We start from the raw sequence: 17,775 nt of genomic DNA on the forward strand, positions 1-17,775 counted from the left end.
TGACATTTTTCACAATCACGACAAAAAAAATCTAATATTTAATATAATCTTTGGCGGATTAAATCTTCCTTCTCAGTTTCAGAAGCATCAAAATAAATCCATGTAACCTTGAGCTGTTTTCATCAAAAAAACAAACAATTGAGGAATCACCGTCTTGAGTGTAGGCCTATGACTCTCCCACATACAGACATCTTATCTAGGTTTGGAGCGGCTGTGTAGTAAACATATTGACTGAAAGATAACATCTTACAATGCTGGCGAAGTTCATCTACTTTGGCATGTCATTTTATTCATTTATTGCTGTAACTAAAGACATTTATTCATAAAATCTTTAACAGTAGATTGAAGAATAGCTGTATTTCATTCTTCATCTACCGAGATGGCACAATGCAGAAACTGTTGGCTTCATCAGTCAGGATTTTTATTCATCTGGTACATCTCAAAAAGCTTCAGTGACACTGACATGAAATCAGAAGGCCAGCTGTTCTATACAATCATTTGAAATGAATGAGTCAAGTTCTTCCTTGTTTCTACAGTACACTGTAATGCCTAATCTGAAATGTGTTTAAACAAATGCAGCTTGGTTATTCTGTTATTTAATGTAGTAAAATGCATATATTGAAAAAAATCATAATTATTTGCTGAAAACGTTCTCAGCTACAGGTCATCCAGGATGTAGATGAGTTTGTTTCTTCATTAGAACAGATTTGGAGAAATGTAGCATTACATCACTTGCTCACCAACGGATCCCTAGTCTCAGCCTCAGACATTTTCACGCCCTGAAACGTGACGATGAACGAAACGAACTGTGATTGGTTGTTTGACATATCGGTCAAATGGCCTCATGGGCGGGCCTTGGCCTATGAAAGCTACCATAGATTCCAGACTTTCAGTCTGAAGGTCTGGGTACGCGAGACTAACGGATCCCCTGCAGTGAATGGGTGCCGTCAGCATGACAATCCAAAATGATGCTAAAAACATCACAATAATCCACATTACAATTAATGTCTTGTAAAGTGAAAATCTTTTTCTTAAAAAGGTATTTTAACTTTAAACCATTGTTGTTAAATACGAGTCCACAATAACGATTCCTCAAGCGAAATTCTGAATTTTTTTTCAATTCTGTTCTGATGATGAAACAAAATCAACTACATCTTGGATGGCCTGAGGGTGAGTAAATTTTCAGCAAATTATAATTTTTGGCTGAGCAATTTCCTTTAATGTATCACATATTTAACCGAACTGAAGAGCCATTGTTAAAATTTGTTTTTTTTTTTAAAGAGTATTTTCTTGACATAACTTTCATATATCATATTACCTTTATTTTCTGTTTCATTTTGTTTCTTTTTTATTGAACGGTTTCCATTAGTAATTTGGCACAGGTGCAGAGATTGTTAATTAGCAGTATTCTCACTTACCCTTCCTTATGAGAGCATTTCTGTCTATTATTCTTTTAGATCTCAGTGTTTTGTAGCAGCAGTCATCAAAAATGTATTCTCATGAAAGTGTGCTGGAGTCTCATCATAAAAATACATTTCTTCAAAGTCTTCAAGTGTCACAATGGGACGGAATCTAAATCTGAATGGAATGGGGGTGGAGAAGGTGGTCCTGTGGATTGCTGATGACGGCGACACAACGTCTGCAAGAAGTTATATAAGGACAACTCCATTTGTTCTGACACCCCCATTCCAAATCAACTGTAAAATCCTTCACTACAAACAACTTTTAAAATCTGAAAATCCCAATGCCCTGCAGGATAAATAAAAGTGGCGGTTGGTAAAGAGCTACTTGGTCTAGTGAGCAGTAAACAGAATGAGATACATAAGTAACTTCCTTGAGCCAAGAAACATATGGCCTCATGTTGAGCCTTACGATAAGTCCCCCATTGAATATCTGAACAAGGGGTCTGTCTCCAAACGTTAGAGGCTGCTGTCTTAATCATGATTCAGCAGAATTGTGTTCCAGCCCAAAGGCAAGATGCTGCTAGCTTGCTTGTGGGAGAAACTCAAATGTAGCATCTCCTTTCGCCCCGCTGCTGCATCAAACCCGTCCGGTCTGATTGGACTAGATGGCTCTGCAAAAGATCTGCGGTCTCTCTGGTAATCTCACCAGCTGTCTGCAGCGGAGGTGCAATCCTACAGGGTTCTTGCCGCAGTTAGCCAGGGATTATTTTTTCATGATAAGGTCTGTATCTGCTCTTCCTGTGGCTGCTGCGGCCCATGCTCCAGTGAGGACAGCTTTTGCTTATTAGTCTGGGTGACGTGCTGGAGCAGAGGGGCTGTGTTCTGCCTTGAGGACACCGTAGCTTTGAAGAAGTGGAAATGAGAGGCATTTCCCCGGCCGAGTGTGGGAGAAGTAGAACAGAAGTGTGATATTGCATTAAGTTTGGGGTGAAATAGCTTCACCTCCTCATTTCCAGCTGCACATATGCATCCAGAAAGTTTCACAACAAGGTACAACCGGCAAATTAGTGTGAGATTTCAAAAGCAAACATTTTTTATAAAGGAATTCTGTGGATGTTGTTGTGGGTTTAGTTTTGAAGTATTGCATTTGCATTTTGTCGAGTTTGTTTTCATTTAATTTCATTTTCTGCTAAATTCATTTCTTAATCATTGTATTGTAAAAATAGATTAGCACATCAATTAAGAAAATCATTTTTGCAGAAAATACTTTCTCTGTCTGTTCAATAGAAATATAACAAAACAAGTTGGAAATAAAGCAAAGATTATTGGGTGTGCGTTTTACAAGAAAATACTATTTTGGTCTTTCTTCTTCTAAATTTTACATTTAATTCAATGTGTTACTTGATTTTGTAAATATTTGTGAAATTTTACTAGCAATTTCTTCCATCATTTATTGTACACCAAAAAAAAAAAAAAAAAATTGAAAAACAATTTTCACTCAGAGATTTCTTGTCAATTTTACAAACAATTACAAAGAAACGGCAAAGTAACATTCCTTAAAATAAAAATAGAAATGATTAAATAGTACTGTAAAACACATTCCAATAATCTAAAAAAGACTTTTATTACAGTGTATTTTGCCTTTTTTTCCAAACAAAGAACCCTTAAAAACATACATTTTCTTAAAAAGTGCACGATATTAAAACTTACTGCACACCATATATTTTGCTTTAACATTTATGCTCATAGCAGATTACATTAAATTAAAATGAATTTTTATTTTTTATTTTATTTCATTGTATATTTTTATTATTTTTATTTTGTTTTGAACAAAAATCTATTGAATGTAATGACATGTTTAAATCAAACAGAACAAATAATGATAAAAATATTTGAATAAAAAATTAAGTTTAGAAACATAATCAAATACATTATTATAAAGAAACTTGAAAATCAAGACAAAATGATAGTAAAATACTTTTATACCACTGTTTATTAAGAATATATTTTGTATATAAAAGTAAAAGATACATTTTTGTTTTCCGTTTCTTTGAAGATAAGAAGCGGTATGTCCTGGCAAAGCTTTATAAATCCATTCACTTATATCACTCCCATTCTCATGAGTTTGTTGTTCATGTTCACTCGCTGCCTGTTTTGTAGTCACTGATTTCTTATCCCGCTAATAAAAGAAGGAACCAATTCCATGCGCTGCTGGTCAAACGCACTCCATTACGGTGGGCGGTGTTGTTGGGTTGGGGCAAGCTCGGTCCATACTGCATACGCTGTTTATCCCTTTCTCCCTCAAAAGGGCAAGTTAAGTGGCCCTGGAAGCGGGAGTGATTTCTGTCTGCGGTGTGCCGAGGTAGAAAAATGATGGTAAATGTACTGGGGTTACTGATCAATAGTGCATTTCTGCACAGTGTGAAAACAACATCACTCACGCTGGAAGAGAACAGTGATTTTTATCAATATGTTATTTTTTTCAGCTTTTCCTCCACCCCAAGTCTAAAAGGGTGGGTACAGTACATTTAGCATTTCATTTTTGTGTACATCAAAACTCCAAAGCCTACAGCTCAGAAGCTCGAGCTTCAGCCGATGAAAACTTTCTAATATATCTATTGAAGTTCCTCCAGAATGGCTTCTGATGTTTTGACCTACATAATATTTACCCCCAAATGTTCCTCTAATAAAATATTTTATCACCATTTGCAGCCTTCTTCATATCCTTCTCCTTTGGTTTTGTTTAAGCACAGCATGTGCCTCTCAGTCTATGAACAATGCTTATGCATGATGTATTGTCTTAGATCTTCATAACGTTGTATAGATGTAGACCGAGTGAACTTTAAAATCGCTGGAAGAATCGTTGCCTTCTAAGCCATGACTAATTTAAGACCAAAGCCTCCAAACACTCCAAAGTAATCCCCAGTCTTTCACCGCAGTCTGCAACCTTTGATGAAAGTCAATGAAGATCAAGGGAGCCTGTCAAGCGCTTTCCAATTTGTCAAGCCTAATATAAATAAGAGTCACTTTTTCTGGGGAATATTGCGTTGTTGAGTTCCGACTTCCTTTCAACAGGTTATTTGCTATATGACTAATCTATTCTGAAGAAAAGGACAGGAAAGAGTTCAAAAACAGTCCATGGGTATGTTTGTTTCATGATTTAATTTAATAAATGTAATTTTGTTTAATACACTTCATTCAAGAAGGTTCAAGATCACTAAGAGTATCTGTAGTTCCCCTTCCTTTTCCAGGCATTTACAGTAGATTTAATTCTGTCATTTGCTTCAAAAATCTTATGTCACAAAAGTAGAATATATTGGTCAAACTATAATAGACTGAAAATGAATAATCAAAAAACACATGACTTGTGCAAAATGCATGTATTGGATGAGAATTTTTTTTATTACAAAATAGAACATTAAAAATTGTTGAAATCACTCATTTTTCTAAAGAAAAATTGTCCAACAGCAGATACAAGACAGACTTTTCAGGATAGGAGATGGACTAAAATTGAGCTCCTAAAACTTACTGCCAGATTCTGGAAGATAAATTCTTCAAACAGTGGTACAAGAGGATGTGATGCTGGTCCTTCAAGAGTCACTCACAACTTATATGTCCATAAAGCCTATACTTTCACAATACTTCAGCATGTTATTCTTGTTAAGTAAGGGCCATTTTTTAGGATTTTTTACCCAAGCAAAGTCACTGAGAACCTGACACATTCCACTTCTGGAGACTCCAGGAAGGTTGCAGTTCTGTAAAATGGTGGTGCTGGAGACTAAATGTTTCCTGATGGTTTTACACCTAATTCTTCACATTAATTCTGAATTCTTTTGCAGTTAACGTGTTTTTTCTTCTCCACCTGTTTTTTTTTTTTTTTTTTCTGACCTAGTTAACACTTTGCTGTCCAATGGTCATGTCTTAACTTTGCAATTTCTGCATTGCATTAGTTTTGAATATTTCTCATGAGGATTTCATCTTTTTTGGCTCATTTTATCTGTAAAAGAAAACATGCCTAATAATTCTGCACACTTGAATATAAGGAGTTTTTCACTTCCAGCCTTCATGGATATATATAGACACACACACGCATACATATCTTTAAACATGTTTTGCTAGATCTGAAAAACAAAAAACAAACAAAAAATCATTAAAATTTTCTGTGCTCCTTAGTTTGTGGGAGAAACTTTGAGAGAGTCAGGGGTTTGAGTTTAATCTTTTCAGTGAATCGGTTAATCCAATTCACATAATTTACTGTTAATTTGACACAAATAAAATATATTTAATTATATTAGTAAGTATATGTTGCTTCTAGTATTTTATATGAACGCTTGGGTAATCAATAGGATCCAATTTTTTTTTGTACCGCATCTATCAGCAGGGGCTTTACTAATCAGCCAAGCCTTGACCCCCTGGTGCAAACAGAAACCTCTCCCACACACTGTTCTTATTGGCTCTGATGTTTGGCCAGCATTTCTGCTTTCAGCATGGACAGAAAAATGAATGTCTGCCACAATGTCATTTTACCTCGTCATGAAATCAGGGACCAAAAATCAACCTTTCTGTCATTTTCTTTAACATGTTGTGTAATCGGTAAACAAACTATTTCAAATTCAGTTGTGTTCACTAATGAGACCAGGTCAAAGAGAATAATCAGTTAACATACAAGGCATCTTAATCACTTCATTGAAATTGTCCTCTCAGGAATAGTAAGTCAATTCTGTATCATGCAAAACAAAAATTGCTTTGAATCTCCAGCATTAAAATGCATGATATCAGCTCATAATTACTGCTTAGCACAATGAGTCCAATTATAGCCAACAAGGACTAATTTGAAAAGTCACCTCAGCAGTTTGGGTAATTATACACCTACAGGACGAATACAGAAATGCATTTGGGTTGGTTGTACCATGTATATTTTACACTAATTAGACATTCTACAGCTTAAAGAGCAAACAATGTGAAATGTGGTTGTGAGTATGAAGAATAATACAGCTAACAGTGTTTTAATCTATATTGATAGCTAACCCAGATTTAATCAGAGTCGGTTACACAGAGGCTTGGCTTCAAAATAAATTTAGCAGTTCATGCAGATTTAAACAGTGAAAAAAAGGATTATACTGACAATCCATAGCATTTGTTTTCTCGGGGAAATGTGGAGATTTTTAGATAAAGTGAGTGTACATCTACCCCACAAGATTACTGTAGTTTAACATGTTCAACTTTCAACTGTTACTTTTTATTTTTTTATTTTTTTTACATTTTCAGATTATTTTTTAATTTACAATCCAATTATTTTATAGTTTAGAATTTATTCATTGCTTTTAAGACGCAGCTCTATTTAAACAACAACAAAAACAACAAAAAAAAATAGTGTTAAGTTAAGGTAATATATGTGAAGAACCATTTGTGGAGTCAACAGAACATTACCAGAATTTATATTCATATCTAAACTAAGCCTTTGAGGAAGTCTGTTATTTGCACAGGAACCACAATAGCATTGTATTAGCCAGATGTTTGTCACTTATTGACACCCACACAGATGACAGAGAGTTCTGCACTGATTTTGCAGGCTTAAAGGTGGCTCTAATGTGCACAGTTTTATTTGGGTTCATTTTTGCTATCAGTATCAATAATCTTACTGGCCTCACACACCATATCGCCATCTGCAGGTGGGCTGTGTTCTTACACACAAACACACAGGTCACATTATTACTTGAAATGATGAAAGACTATGAAAACAATTATATATTTTGAAGATTATTATTTTAGTTATGTTTTTCTTTTCTTTCTTTCTTTTTTTTAAATTTAACATTTCCATTTGCATTGGTTATTTTTTTTTTCGTATTAATTATTTATTTTATGAAAAATAGTTCTAAATCAAAAGTTTTCCTCATATTTTTAGTTTACAATAATAGCTTTTGTACATGGTCAAAATGGCCATTCTGCACTGCATATAAACCGTCTCCCATAGGCTATTCATTGACTCTTGCAATCTTAACACCTGTTTCAAGGTTCCACAATAAAGCCAACACAGTGCTTCTTGGTTGCAAACCTCCATCAATCATAAAGCATGCTGAGATCGACCAGCAGAGCCAAATGGCCAAGGCTGGATCTAGTTATGGCTCTAGTTATGGCTATTGTTTTCAATAAAGGACAGCTGTGCTCACATCAATTTATCTTGTCTTGCTGCTCTTTCTCCTTTTTAGTTGAGCTTTCCTTTTTGTCGTGTGGAAATCACTTGTTCTGCCACAGAGTAATCTATCTATCTATCTATCTATCTATCTATCTATCTATCTATCTATCTATCTATCTATCTATCTATCTATCTATCTATCTATCTATCTATCTATCTATCTATCTATCTATCTATCTATCTATCTATCATCATGTTGTTCAGTTCTCTGTTCAGTCTATCATTCCATCCATCCATCCATCCATCCCATCCCATCCCATCCCATCCAATCAAATAAAGGATTCAAATAAGCAACAGCAAGTGAATTAATAATAGCATATTGCATTAGTTCTATATTTCAGTGTGTTCATATGACATTAAAATTATTTGGCTGTTTTTCAGTGCATATGTGCGGCAAACTGCAGGTCATCGTGTGACTTGAAATGTCATTATATTTGATCCTCTGTGTGAAATGCTTCTCATAAAACATTGATAAACTCATTTTGGTGGTTTAATGTGAGTAATAGTTCACATATGTGTCGCCACATGGGGTTCTAGGGGGAAATACTTGAGCCATCCCAGATAAACTTGTGATGATAAATTTCGGAAGAAATAGTCTTTAGAATCTGCATGGTGAGAAGTGACCGGAAAGATAAGAGGGGTCATGTACTGTACATGTACACACAAACACTTCCATTATTAGCCTATTAGTCACTTTACTAGAACACTTAGTAGTGTACTAGCTTTAGTAGAGCACTGATAGATAGATAGATAGATAGATAGATAGATAGATAGATAGATAGATAGATAGATAGATAGATAGATAGATAGATAGATAGATAGATAGATTTTATGTACTGCTCACATGGCATTGCCATTGGTTTAGTGTCAGTTTTTCATAGATGAACACTGTTTCCTCAATGCTTGCTGATTAGTAAACGAAGTTAAAACGGTTACATACCCCGACGGTGCTTGTGAATAGATGCCTGCTATGCCAACACAACTGTGTGACAGATAAAAAATGTGCCGGCCATGAGCCGCTCCCTGTATGAGATTTGTCATCATATTCAGTCTAGTTGCTTCAGGGTCAGGACTCAAATTAATTCCTAACTGACTACAGCAGACTGTGTGAGTGATAGTGGAGGCTGCTATTTTTGAACAATAGAAATGCATGTGTCTGCTGGCTGGATGGATGCAATAGTGGCACCAGGTCATTTTAAATTGCCCTGTAATTTACTAACATTTTGTGAAACCGCTCAGAGGAGTTCATTACTGCGCAGTAGCACTGCAGGAAAGGATGTCCCTTTAAAACCCATTAAAACTTTGGGCCTTCCTAACACGTTTATATACCGTAAAAATTACTTTTTCGAAGTTGTAAATAAAACAGAGGTTATTGGAGTATGTTTTACAAGAAAATTCCATTTCAGTCTTTGTTTTAAAATTTCACATTTAATTAAATGTGTTAGTTGTCATTTTTTGTATTTAATTGTGAATTTCTTCAGTCTAACAGCTTTGCTACCAAAGAGTGAAGCAGATTATCATTTCATAAAACAGAATTGCAATAATGAATATTTTGTTCAGTGTGATATTGCTTAGAGGAATAGTTCACCCAAAAAATTTAATTTGTTGAAAATGTACTCACCCTCAGGCCATTCAAGATGTAGATAATGTTGTTTCATTGGCAGAACAGATTAGAAGTAATTTAGCATTACATCACTGTGAATGGGTGCCGTCAGAATGAGAGTCTAAACAGCTGATAAAAACATCACAATAATCCACAAGTAATCCACAGATTCCAGTCAGTCAATAAACATCTTGTGAAGTGAAAATCTGTGTGTTTATAAGAATTAAAATTAATTGAAATTAATTTAAAAGAATCATCATTAATTAAGACTTAAATAAAAACCGTTGCTTGTGCTTCTGGAGTCCTCTATCCATGATATTTTGTCTCATCTAAATCAGGAGAGACATATCCACAGATCAAGCACCATTTACAAGTGAAAACAGTCTAAAACAGTTCTAAACAAATATGTTGGTGGATTTTGATGAGAGAGGACAACCGTGATAGACTTTTTCACTGAAGGAAGAATTATTTTGAATTACGGTATGGTATTTTGGCCTGAAATGACGGTTTGATGTTAAAACGCATTAATGATGGATTTGATTCTTACAAACATGCAGCTTTTCACTTCACAAAATGTTAATTGTTGAACTGGAGTCATGCCGATTACCTCTGGATTACTGGGATGTTTTTATCAGCTGTTTGGAGCAAGTAATGTAATGCTAGATTTCTCCAAATCTGTTCTAATGAAGAAACAAACTCATCTACATCTCGGATGGCCTCAGGGTGAAAACATTTTCATTTTAGGATGAACTATTCTTTTAAGCTTTTATGAATATAAACATGATCATGTCCCTTATTTTTATTACAAAACCATGCATGGTGATGGAAACAGGTGTGCCAGCAAAGAAAAGATTGTATTTTGTTTGTTCACATTGGTATTCAAAGCAGCAGGTTACTAGAAATATTAGAGGTCTTCGTTATGTATTTCAACAAACAATTCCATGTTTCAAACAGAGGAACTTCAGGGAGGAATATTTGTAAAACACCAAACAAGACACTATTGTTTTGCTGCACATGCTGCTTTGTGGGTGTCAACAGTATTGCTCAAAATGAAAAAAATAAAAATAAAATATCTTTCTTATATTGCAGAAGTTAGCAGTTAGACTAAATAAATGTTCATTTCTCACTTGTTTTGATGTTTAAGAACTAAAAGACATGACGGCAGAACATCTGTGCGATCTGTTCTTGCCTTGAGGAAACCGCAGCTTAGGCATGAAATGTATTCAAAGGAATTAAACATCCTAGATCAAGGAAACTGTGAACATACATCAAACCTCTTCGTAAAGTCTTTGATTTGATGTTTTCGCACCACTTTGTAATTTGAAATGAGAAGAAGCAACCTTCGAACAAGTTGTACAATAGCACCTTTTCCTTGTCTTTCAGTGAAATATATTCCCAAGGACGCAACACTCATTGTTAGTTTAGCAGAAGTTATCACAGGAAAGGAGACCTCCTCAGTTCACTGCAAGGTTAGCAAGTCTCCTCTGGGAGAGACGCTCCGTTCTGTTCAAACAGATTCTCCAGACTGAAGATAATGGTGGTGTTGTGCATCCTTTAAACATAACCTTGAGTTGGGGACTTGGGGTCAAAAGAATAAGGTTTTCTGTAGTGCAGGGGGCCTATAGAGGGGTCATCTCAAGTGCTTCCGTAATGAATCACAGTCTGGATTAGAAAACCAGTGCACTGTGAATGATGCAGTTCCTTCATGCAAATGTACTTGTCACTGCTGTCTTGTTGTCTAAAGATGTCTGTTTAGACGGTTTTCTCCACACCATGATGAATATTCAATAGAATATGGTTCAGTGTTTTGCTTAAAGGATTATTCCATCATTTACTCACTCTCATGTTGTCTCAAACCAATTTCACTGTCCATGAAACACAAAAGCAGATGCTTAGCAGAATGTCAAAGTGGCTTTTTCATTTACATCGAAAGTGAATGATGACCAGGGGCGGATAAGCTCCTAAAATGACAAAATGTGCAATAAAAACATTATAAAATATGATTCACACATTGTATTAGAAGTCATACAGTAACTTTATTTGAGGGAAACCCAAAATTATTGCTGTTGGGAAATTTTTATGGTGCCTTTTGAAGCTTGACAGCCCCTGGTCATCATTCACTTTCATTCTAAGGAAAAGAGCAGCATGAACATTTTGCCAAACATCTCCTTTTATGTTCTACAGAAGAAATTAAAATCATAATGGTTTGAAAGGGTATGAAAGTAAGAAAAGATGGCTGAATATTCATTTTTGAGTATATATCCCTTTAAATCCATGTCTGAATGGTGACAGACAAACTTGTGGAGTGTGACAAGCATGAATGGTGCACCCTGGGATCAAGGAGTTCAGAATCAGGCTGTGTCGCATGTCTCAGACTTTGTGACACTAATGAATAGATTTTGTGAGCTTTGCTTCAGTTTTGGTCCTGAAAGGTCAGCTGGGGGATTATTCTTTAGCCAGATATTTTGGAAGGGATTCGTTTTTTAAAGAATACTGAACATGGAAGAAATGCCATGTGAAGATTACATCCTGCTTTTGCCTCTGTATTATTACAGGTTCGATCTTTGCCAGTTCGAGCTGACCTTTGTTAGTGTTGTTTGTGTTGCTACTCAACAAATAACCTTTTAATAAAGGCATTCTAAGCATTTCAAATAACTAGGTATCTATCTATCTATCTATCTATCTATCTATCTATCTATCTATCTATCTATCTATCTATCTATCTATCTATCTATCTATTTATCGTAAACAGTCACTTGTTTTTTTTCCCTGTGTACATCATTGTTTTCAAATGAATCAAATCAATGAACTGTGATTTATTGACTCACTCTTAAAGACTTGTCGCTTGTTTTGCTCCTTGTTTTATTAAATCAGTGTTTTGAACCAATCAGATGAATGAATGAGTACATGACTCACTCATAAAGACAGTCACTTGTCGCCACCTACTGGTGTAATCATATACCATGCAGAAAGACTCCACAATTAATGCACAAATTAAAAGCAGTTTTAACGGATTTGTAGTGCTTTTCAACTTACAAACATGCATAGTTTAATAATAGAGCGCAGAAGCACTTTTTCAAGTCTTTTAGAGATGTTGGATATTGCAAAACTACGCAAATTAGTGTCTGCAACAGCTCTTTTAGGTTGCATTCATAATTAGGCCTATTGTTTAAAAAGCAATTTGCAGATACTGGGGCATGTCAAAAATTAAGTTAAGGCATCAATAATTAGAAAACATACACACACAATCATGCATAAATGTGCGGAAGTCACTTTTTATCAAGTCTGCATTTGACAAATTGATAGTTTAACGCTAGACATTGCAGAAGGGGACATTGAACATCAGGTGACAGTACGAAAGTGAATGCGCATGAATAGTTTTGAGTGACTCTGAATGCCAACCGGAGATTGAGCATCAGATATTTCCAGCTATACCAGCTGTATTAACTCGTCGTCTCCCTCAACATAATTTGCATAACCATGCGGAATGATAATTGACATTTTCAACATAGCTTCCCTCAAACTGAAGTGATTTTAGCTCTCATTCCAATGCATCTAGCTGAATTAATGTTATCTACCAGGAATAGCTCAACCGGAGTAACATTTTTGATTGAAAAGCTAAAGCAAAATGTGTTTACCTTGAAGACAGTGGCAGCCTCCACTAACACAGTTACTGATTCTGGTAGGATCGCAAAGTCTGCAGTTGCCAGAGGTTTAGTTGTTGAAATGGTATGCTAATGTCCTAGTTTTCTGGCCCAAATTGCTTTTGACCTTGAGGTTAAATGTAGACATTTGCAGTGCACATATATAGCCTATGTATCTTGCCATTTGATAAGAAATTATGAGATAATGAGCAAGATATGATATGCCAGAGTGCATTTGAATCGAAGTGTTATACCACACTAATATAGTTTGAAATAGTTACATTTTCACATAATACTGTGATTTAATAGCAACTTATGAGTCACAGTTACAAGATTCATAGTGACTTGCTACTATATCAGTTTGATTGACGTTCAAAAAAAAAAAATATAGAGTAGATATCTCAAGTAAATAGAGCACAACAGTAGCGTTCTGAAAGTAAAAACTCAATTAATTTTCTCCATAGGGAAATTTTTTTTTTAAACAATAACTGATAAACCTTTAAAGACAAACCTGTTGTGAACTCTGAGGTTAACAAATGGTGGTACCTTATATGCATTTTTGAAGCCATCTATTCACATTAATTCAACAAATAATTGTGTTTAATAGCGTAATTCGTTGCGAAAACCTACAGTATACATGGATATAGTTCTTTAGCTTCGCCCACTCCCATCTTTTCCTCACTAAAACACACAGTTTTGTACCTTGTATTTTTGTCAGATTTTCATATACATTTTGGCTTCAAATAAAAATTTGATGCATAACATAAGACTTTTTTTTTTTAAATCCCTATGGAAAAAATAAATAAATGGGAAGAATACTTCCGGAACCAAGTCTTCTGAAAACTGGGTGGGCACCATTGCAGTCTATATTATAAAATGCATAGTTCCAACTCTGGATTGGATTTTAAGCAAAAATATAATATGACCTAAACACACACCCGTAACTATATATTCTGTATAAATGTGGCAATTTGCTACACTGCATTATGATTTAAAGGGGTTTGTGGCCATTTTGGCATGGAGGAAAAGAAAATGGTCAGTAATTTGGATTAGCAGATGGATAGCTTGTTAAACAGAGATGGATAGGTAATTCTATGTAATTGCAGTCTCTGCAACTAACAGAACTGCAGCACAAGGCAGACAGCAGTTAATCAAAAGTGACTGTAGTTATAGCACAAACAGCCAGTGTGACCCGCTTTGTGCCATATACAGTATGTCTCTTCAAGTCGACAGTAGATTCACATGTATTCTTTCTTTTTGTGGCTTCTTTCTGTTTGCATTCCTTCATTGTGATCTTTATGTCTGTTTATATTAGTGGTGTTCACTGAGCAATATGAACTGTCCTATGTGTAGAAATACACACTGTGCAGGTTTATGGAAGACCTTTTGCTTACAGCAGAGCAAAGCATCCGTTTAATTTGTGAATCTTGATGATCCATATCTGAGCATCCATTTACTCGCTGACCCGTTTTAACACCGAATATGCACATTATGGTGTAAGATCATCAACTGACCTGAATTGAAATGCTAACTATAGATACATTCATAACAAAGATGTGAACCCATCGTGACTGATTTACAACAAAAACAGTGAAATGAAACATTCTTTCATCCGCCCACCCAGAGCTCTGGGATTGAACACAACTGAGCTTCCTCCAGAAATACTGAAAAACAATTAAACAAGGAAAGATAATTGGCTCATTGTGTCCACAATGGTGGTCCGAATGGTCGAATGGTTGGATTTTCCACATTTCTGCTGAATCAATCGATTCAGGTGTTAAGGATCAGAAGACTTCAGTTGTTTTCCCTTCTCCCAGAATTATTATCAAATCAAGGGTATCATTTTCAACACATTTCACTGAAGAGTGGATTCACGCTACTAATTAGCTAAACAGATCTACAATTTGCTTAGGTCAGCCAGGTTTTAATTAAAAAGCACTTGAATCAAATCAGCTTCTTAAGTACCTGGTAGCATCAGAGGAAGATATATATTTTTTAATTAAATCTTATCTTATGCCATACTTCCACTTGGCATGTTCATCATCATTTTAATGTAACAATCTCTGGTAAAATGGTCAAGTAACTGTTCAAGCAATAAACCCCATTTAAACCTTTATCTTCTGCATTTCATTTGCTGAAGTGAATCTACCATCAGTGTAAACATAAACTAGTTTAAGTGCAGTGATTAGTTAAGGATTATTTTAAGACTGTGGTATATGGATATGAGAATGATAATCTGGTATGAATTCCTCACCACATAAAGTGTTTGGATTCTGCTCACTGAAATCTCCTAATCAGGGATTATATTTCATGCAAGGCTAAAAATGATCACTTTAATGATTAAATGTTGCTGAAAATGGTGTTTTCCACAAGTCTAATTTCATAATCGCATATTGTTTAGGTTTAGTATGCTGTACTAATCGGCCAGAAAAAGAAAAAAACATCTAAAGATGGTCTTAGCTGGTCTACAAAACTAGCCTGTTTGCTGGTTTTAAAGCGGTTTTGAAGGGGATAGATAGATAGATAGATAGATAGATAGATAGATAGATAGATAGATAGATAGATAGATAGATAGATAGATAGATAGATAGATTGATAGATTGATATATTAAATAAACCTACAATTACTTTGTGGTTGTAATGGCTACCTTAACATTTGAGGTTTGCTTTCAGCTTCCTCAAAATGTGCTCAAACACTTTCTTATTGTGGAGAAAGGAAGTATATATAAATAGTATAGATTTATTTGATCAAAAATACAGCAAAACAGTAATATTAAGAAATATTATCAACATACAGATAGATAGATAGATAGATAGATAGATAGATAGGTATTTGATATAGATATTTATTTGAATGTGTTTGGAGTAAATATTCCCTCCATTCTCTGTTGACCTCAGCGCGTGCAGTGTCTTCTCCGCATGCGTTCACCCAGAGTTCAGCTCTAGTTAGGGAGACAGAGGAACTGACGGCTAGTCAGTTTCCTCACCTATCCGTGCACAAGAGCACCACCGAGCGCGTTCTCTCTGTCTCCAGGAGTATTTCTGCTTCTGTCCGCTACACAGCCAACCCGTTTCAGCACCTCCGGAGGTGTTCACGCATGAACATCCTCTCGAAGTCGCGGTCAGTTTATACGGGTCCAATTAAAGTGAATTTGAAAACGACGAGGCTCAGAACGAGGCTGAAGCATCTTTAAGAGCGCGCGCATCTCTCGGAGAGCGCGAGCAACATATGCGCTGCCTCTGAAGACTCGGTACAGCACCTCAGTGTGTCTGAAAACGCGTGAAAAACGTTTCACCTGACTGCTGAAAACTTTCAAGGAATATTTGCGAGCGTTTTGAAGGATTTCCTGTCAGTAACACTGAGTAAAACTAATACTTTTGGAGATATTTAGAGGACGGAATACGAAGTGAACGCTGTGTTCCGAGGGGAATCACATTTACGCTCCTTCAGTTATACGCTTCTTCTTTACGCGGACGGAAGTTTCTGAGTTTCCTGACAGAAAAATGGGCATAATTGGTTATTTTGAGCTGCAGTGGAAATGCCTGGTTGTTGTGGCTCTAAGACTGCTGTTCCTTGTGCCCGCAGGAGTGCCAGCGAGAAGCGGAGAATCTTATTTAAAGGACAACATCACTGTCAGACAAGGAGACAGTGCTGTGTTGAAGTAAGTCAATGATTATATTATTTACATTATGATACATATGATATATGTATGTGTGTGTTTGTGTGTGTGTATATACGTTTCACGTTATGCACTTTTTCATTTTAAATGCTTTTTGGACCGTTTTGCAAACATTAGTATGTTTATTTATGTAGCCTAGCTAATCAATAGGTGTAACTTCCTATTTAATCATTTTAATTAGTAATAAAATAGTTTTAAGTGTTTAAGTGTTTTAATTTTTATTGAACTACAAATATTATTATTAGCCTAATCCGACTGCTGTTTGCACGTCTCATTTTTCTGCTGGAGTTGTTTTGGGAATCCGTGGTGAGATGCAATCGTCTGGTAATGTAATCAGCATGCAGTCTGGTCTATGTAATCAGTTTTGGTGGCCTATTTAGATAAGTAGTTCATCAACAAACCAAATTTAAGTTCGACTAGATTCTCTAATTCCCTCTCTTTCAGTCATTCTCCCTCTCCCATCTCTCTCATGCCTGATTTCTCATTCCCTCTTACTCTCCATCACACACAGACACACTCTCGTTTGTGGACGCTGACATGCACTTACAGTAGCATCATTGTTTTCTTACTTCGCCTCTAATGGTTATTCCGTGAAGTTATATAAATGTGGGTAACAAGGCAGTCGTTTGTCTTGTAGGGGGACTGAGAGTAAAAGTAGCCTATGCCTCTTTCGTTTCGCTTTTGCCCTGCGTGTGGTACCAGACGCAGTGGGGACGTTTTGTGTAGCATGAGACTGTGGCCTGTGCTTGTGTCCTTTGACGCTTGTCTCCAGAACCTCTGTCTAAAAGAATGTAATTTTTGTCTGGAACAAAGCTGCACAACAAACTGAGGACGGCAACAGTCCGTCGATCTGTATAGACCCTTATAGCGGAGTTTGATGCAGAAAAACCCTCTTTTGAATAAAGAGACATTCATGTGCAAAATGCTTGTTGTGTGTGTGTGTGTGTGTGTGTGTGGGTGTATGTGTGTGTTACTAACAAAATGTGCATACATCCATGTGTGGATGCATGGATGGATGAATAAACAGACAAACAGACAGGCAGACAGACAGACAGACAGACAGACAGAAATAGTAAATACGGTGGAGAACGTCATTCTATTAAAGCTGATATTTAGTTGTTCTCCTACAGAATTTTGAAAATTTGGATTGAATACATGTGTTGGGGGTGGAGATGTGTGTTTGTGCCAATTACATTTACACACACACACACACACACACACACACACACGTACGTAGGTTTTACCAGGA

General features: G+C 35.9%; 1 protein-coding gene across 3 annotated transcripts in view; it reads left to right on the forward strand.

Moving 5' to 3' along the window:
- opcml (opioid binding protein/cell adhesion molecule-like) overlaps nucleotides 1-17,775 on the forward strand; it is a 153,247-nt gene that overhangs the window by 58,706 nt on the left and 76,766 nt on the right. For 2 of the 3 annotated variants that reach the window (XM_058790259.1, XM_058790261.1), the window contains exon 1: nucleotides 15,916-16,508. In XM_058790259.1, the coding sequence (XP_058646242.1) occupies nucleotides 16,351-16,508 (158 nt within the window). In that variant the 5' untranslated portion in view covers nucleotides 15,916-16,350. Of the gene's footprint in view, nucleotides 1-15,915; nucleotides 16,509-17,775 lie in introns of those variants that run through there. The other variant, XM_058790260.1, reaches the window with a different exon arrangement.

This window comes from Onychostoma macrolepis, chromosome 10, assembly GCF_012432095.1.
Source record: "Onychostoma macrolepis isolate SWU-2019 chromosome 10, ASM1243209v1, whole genome shotgun sequence".
Lineage (NCBI taxonomy): Eukaryota > Metazoa > Chordata > Actinopteri > Cypriniformes > Cyprinidae > Onychostoma > Onychostoma macrolepis.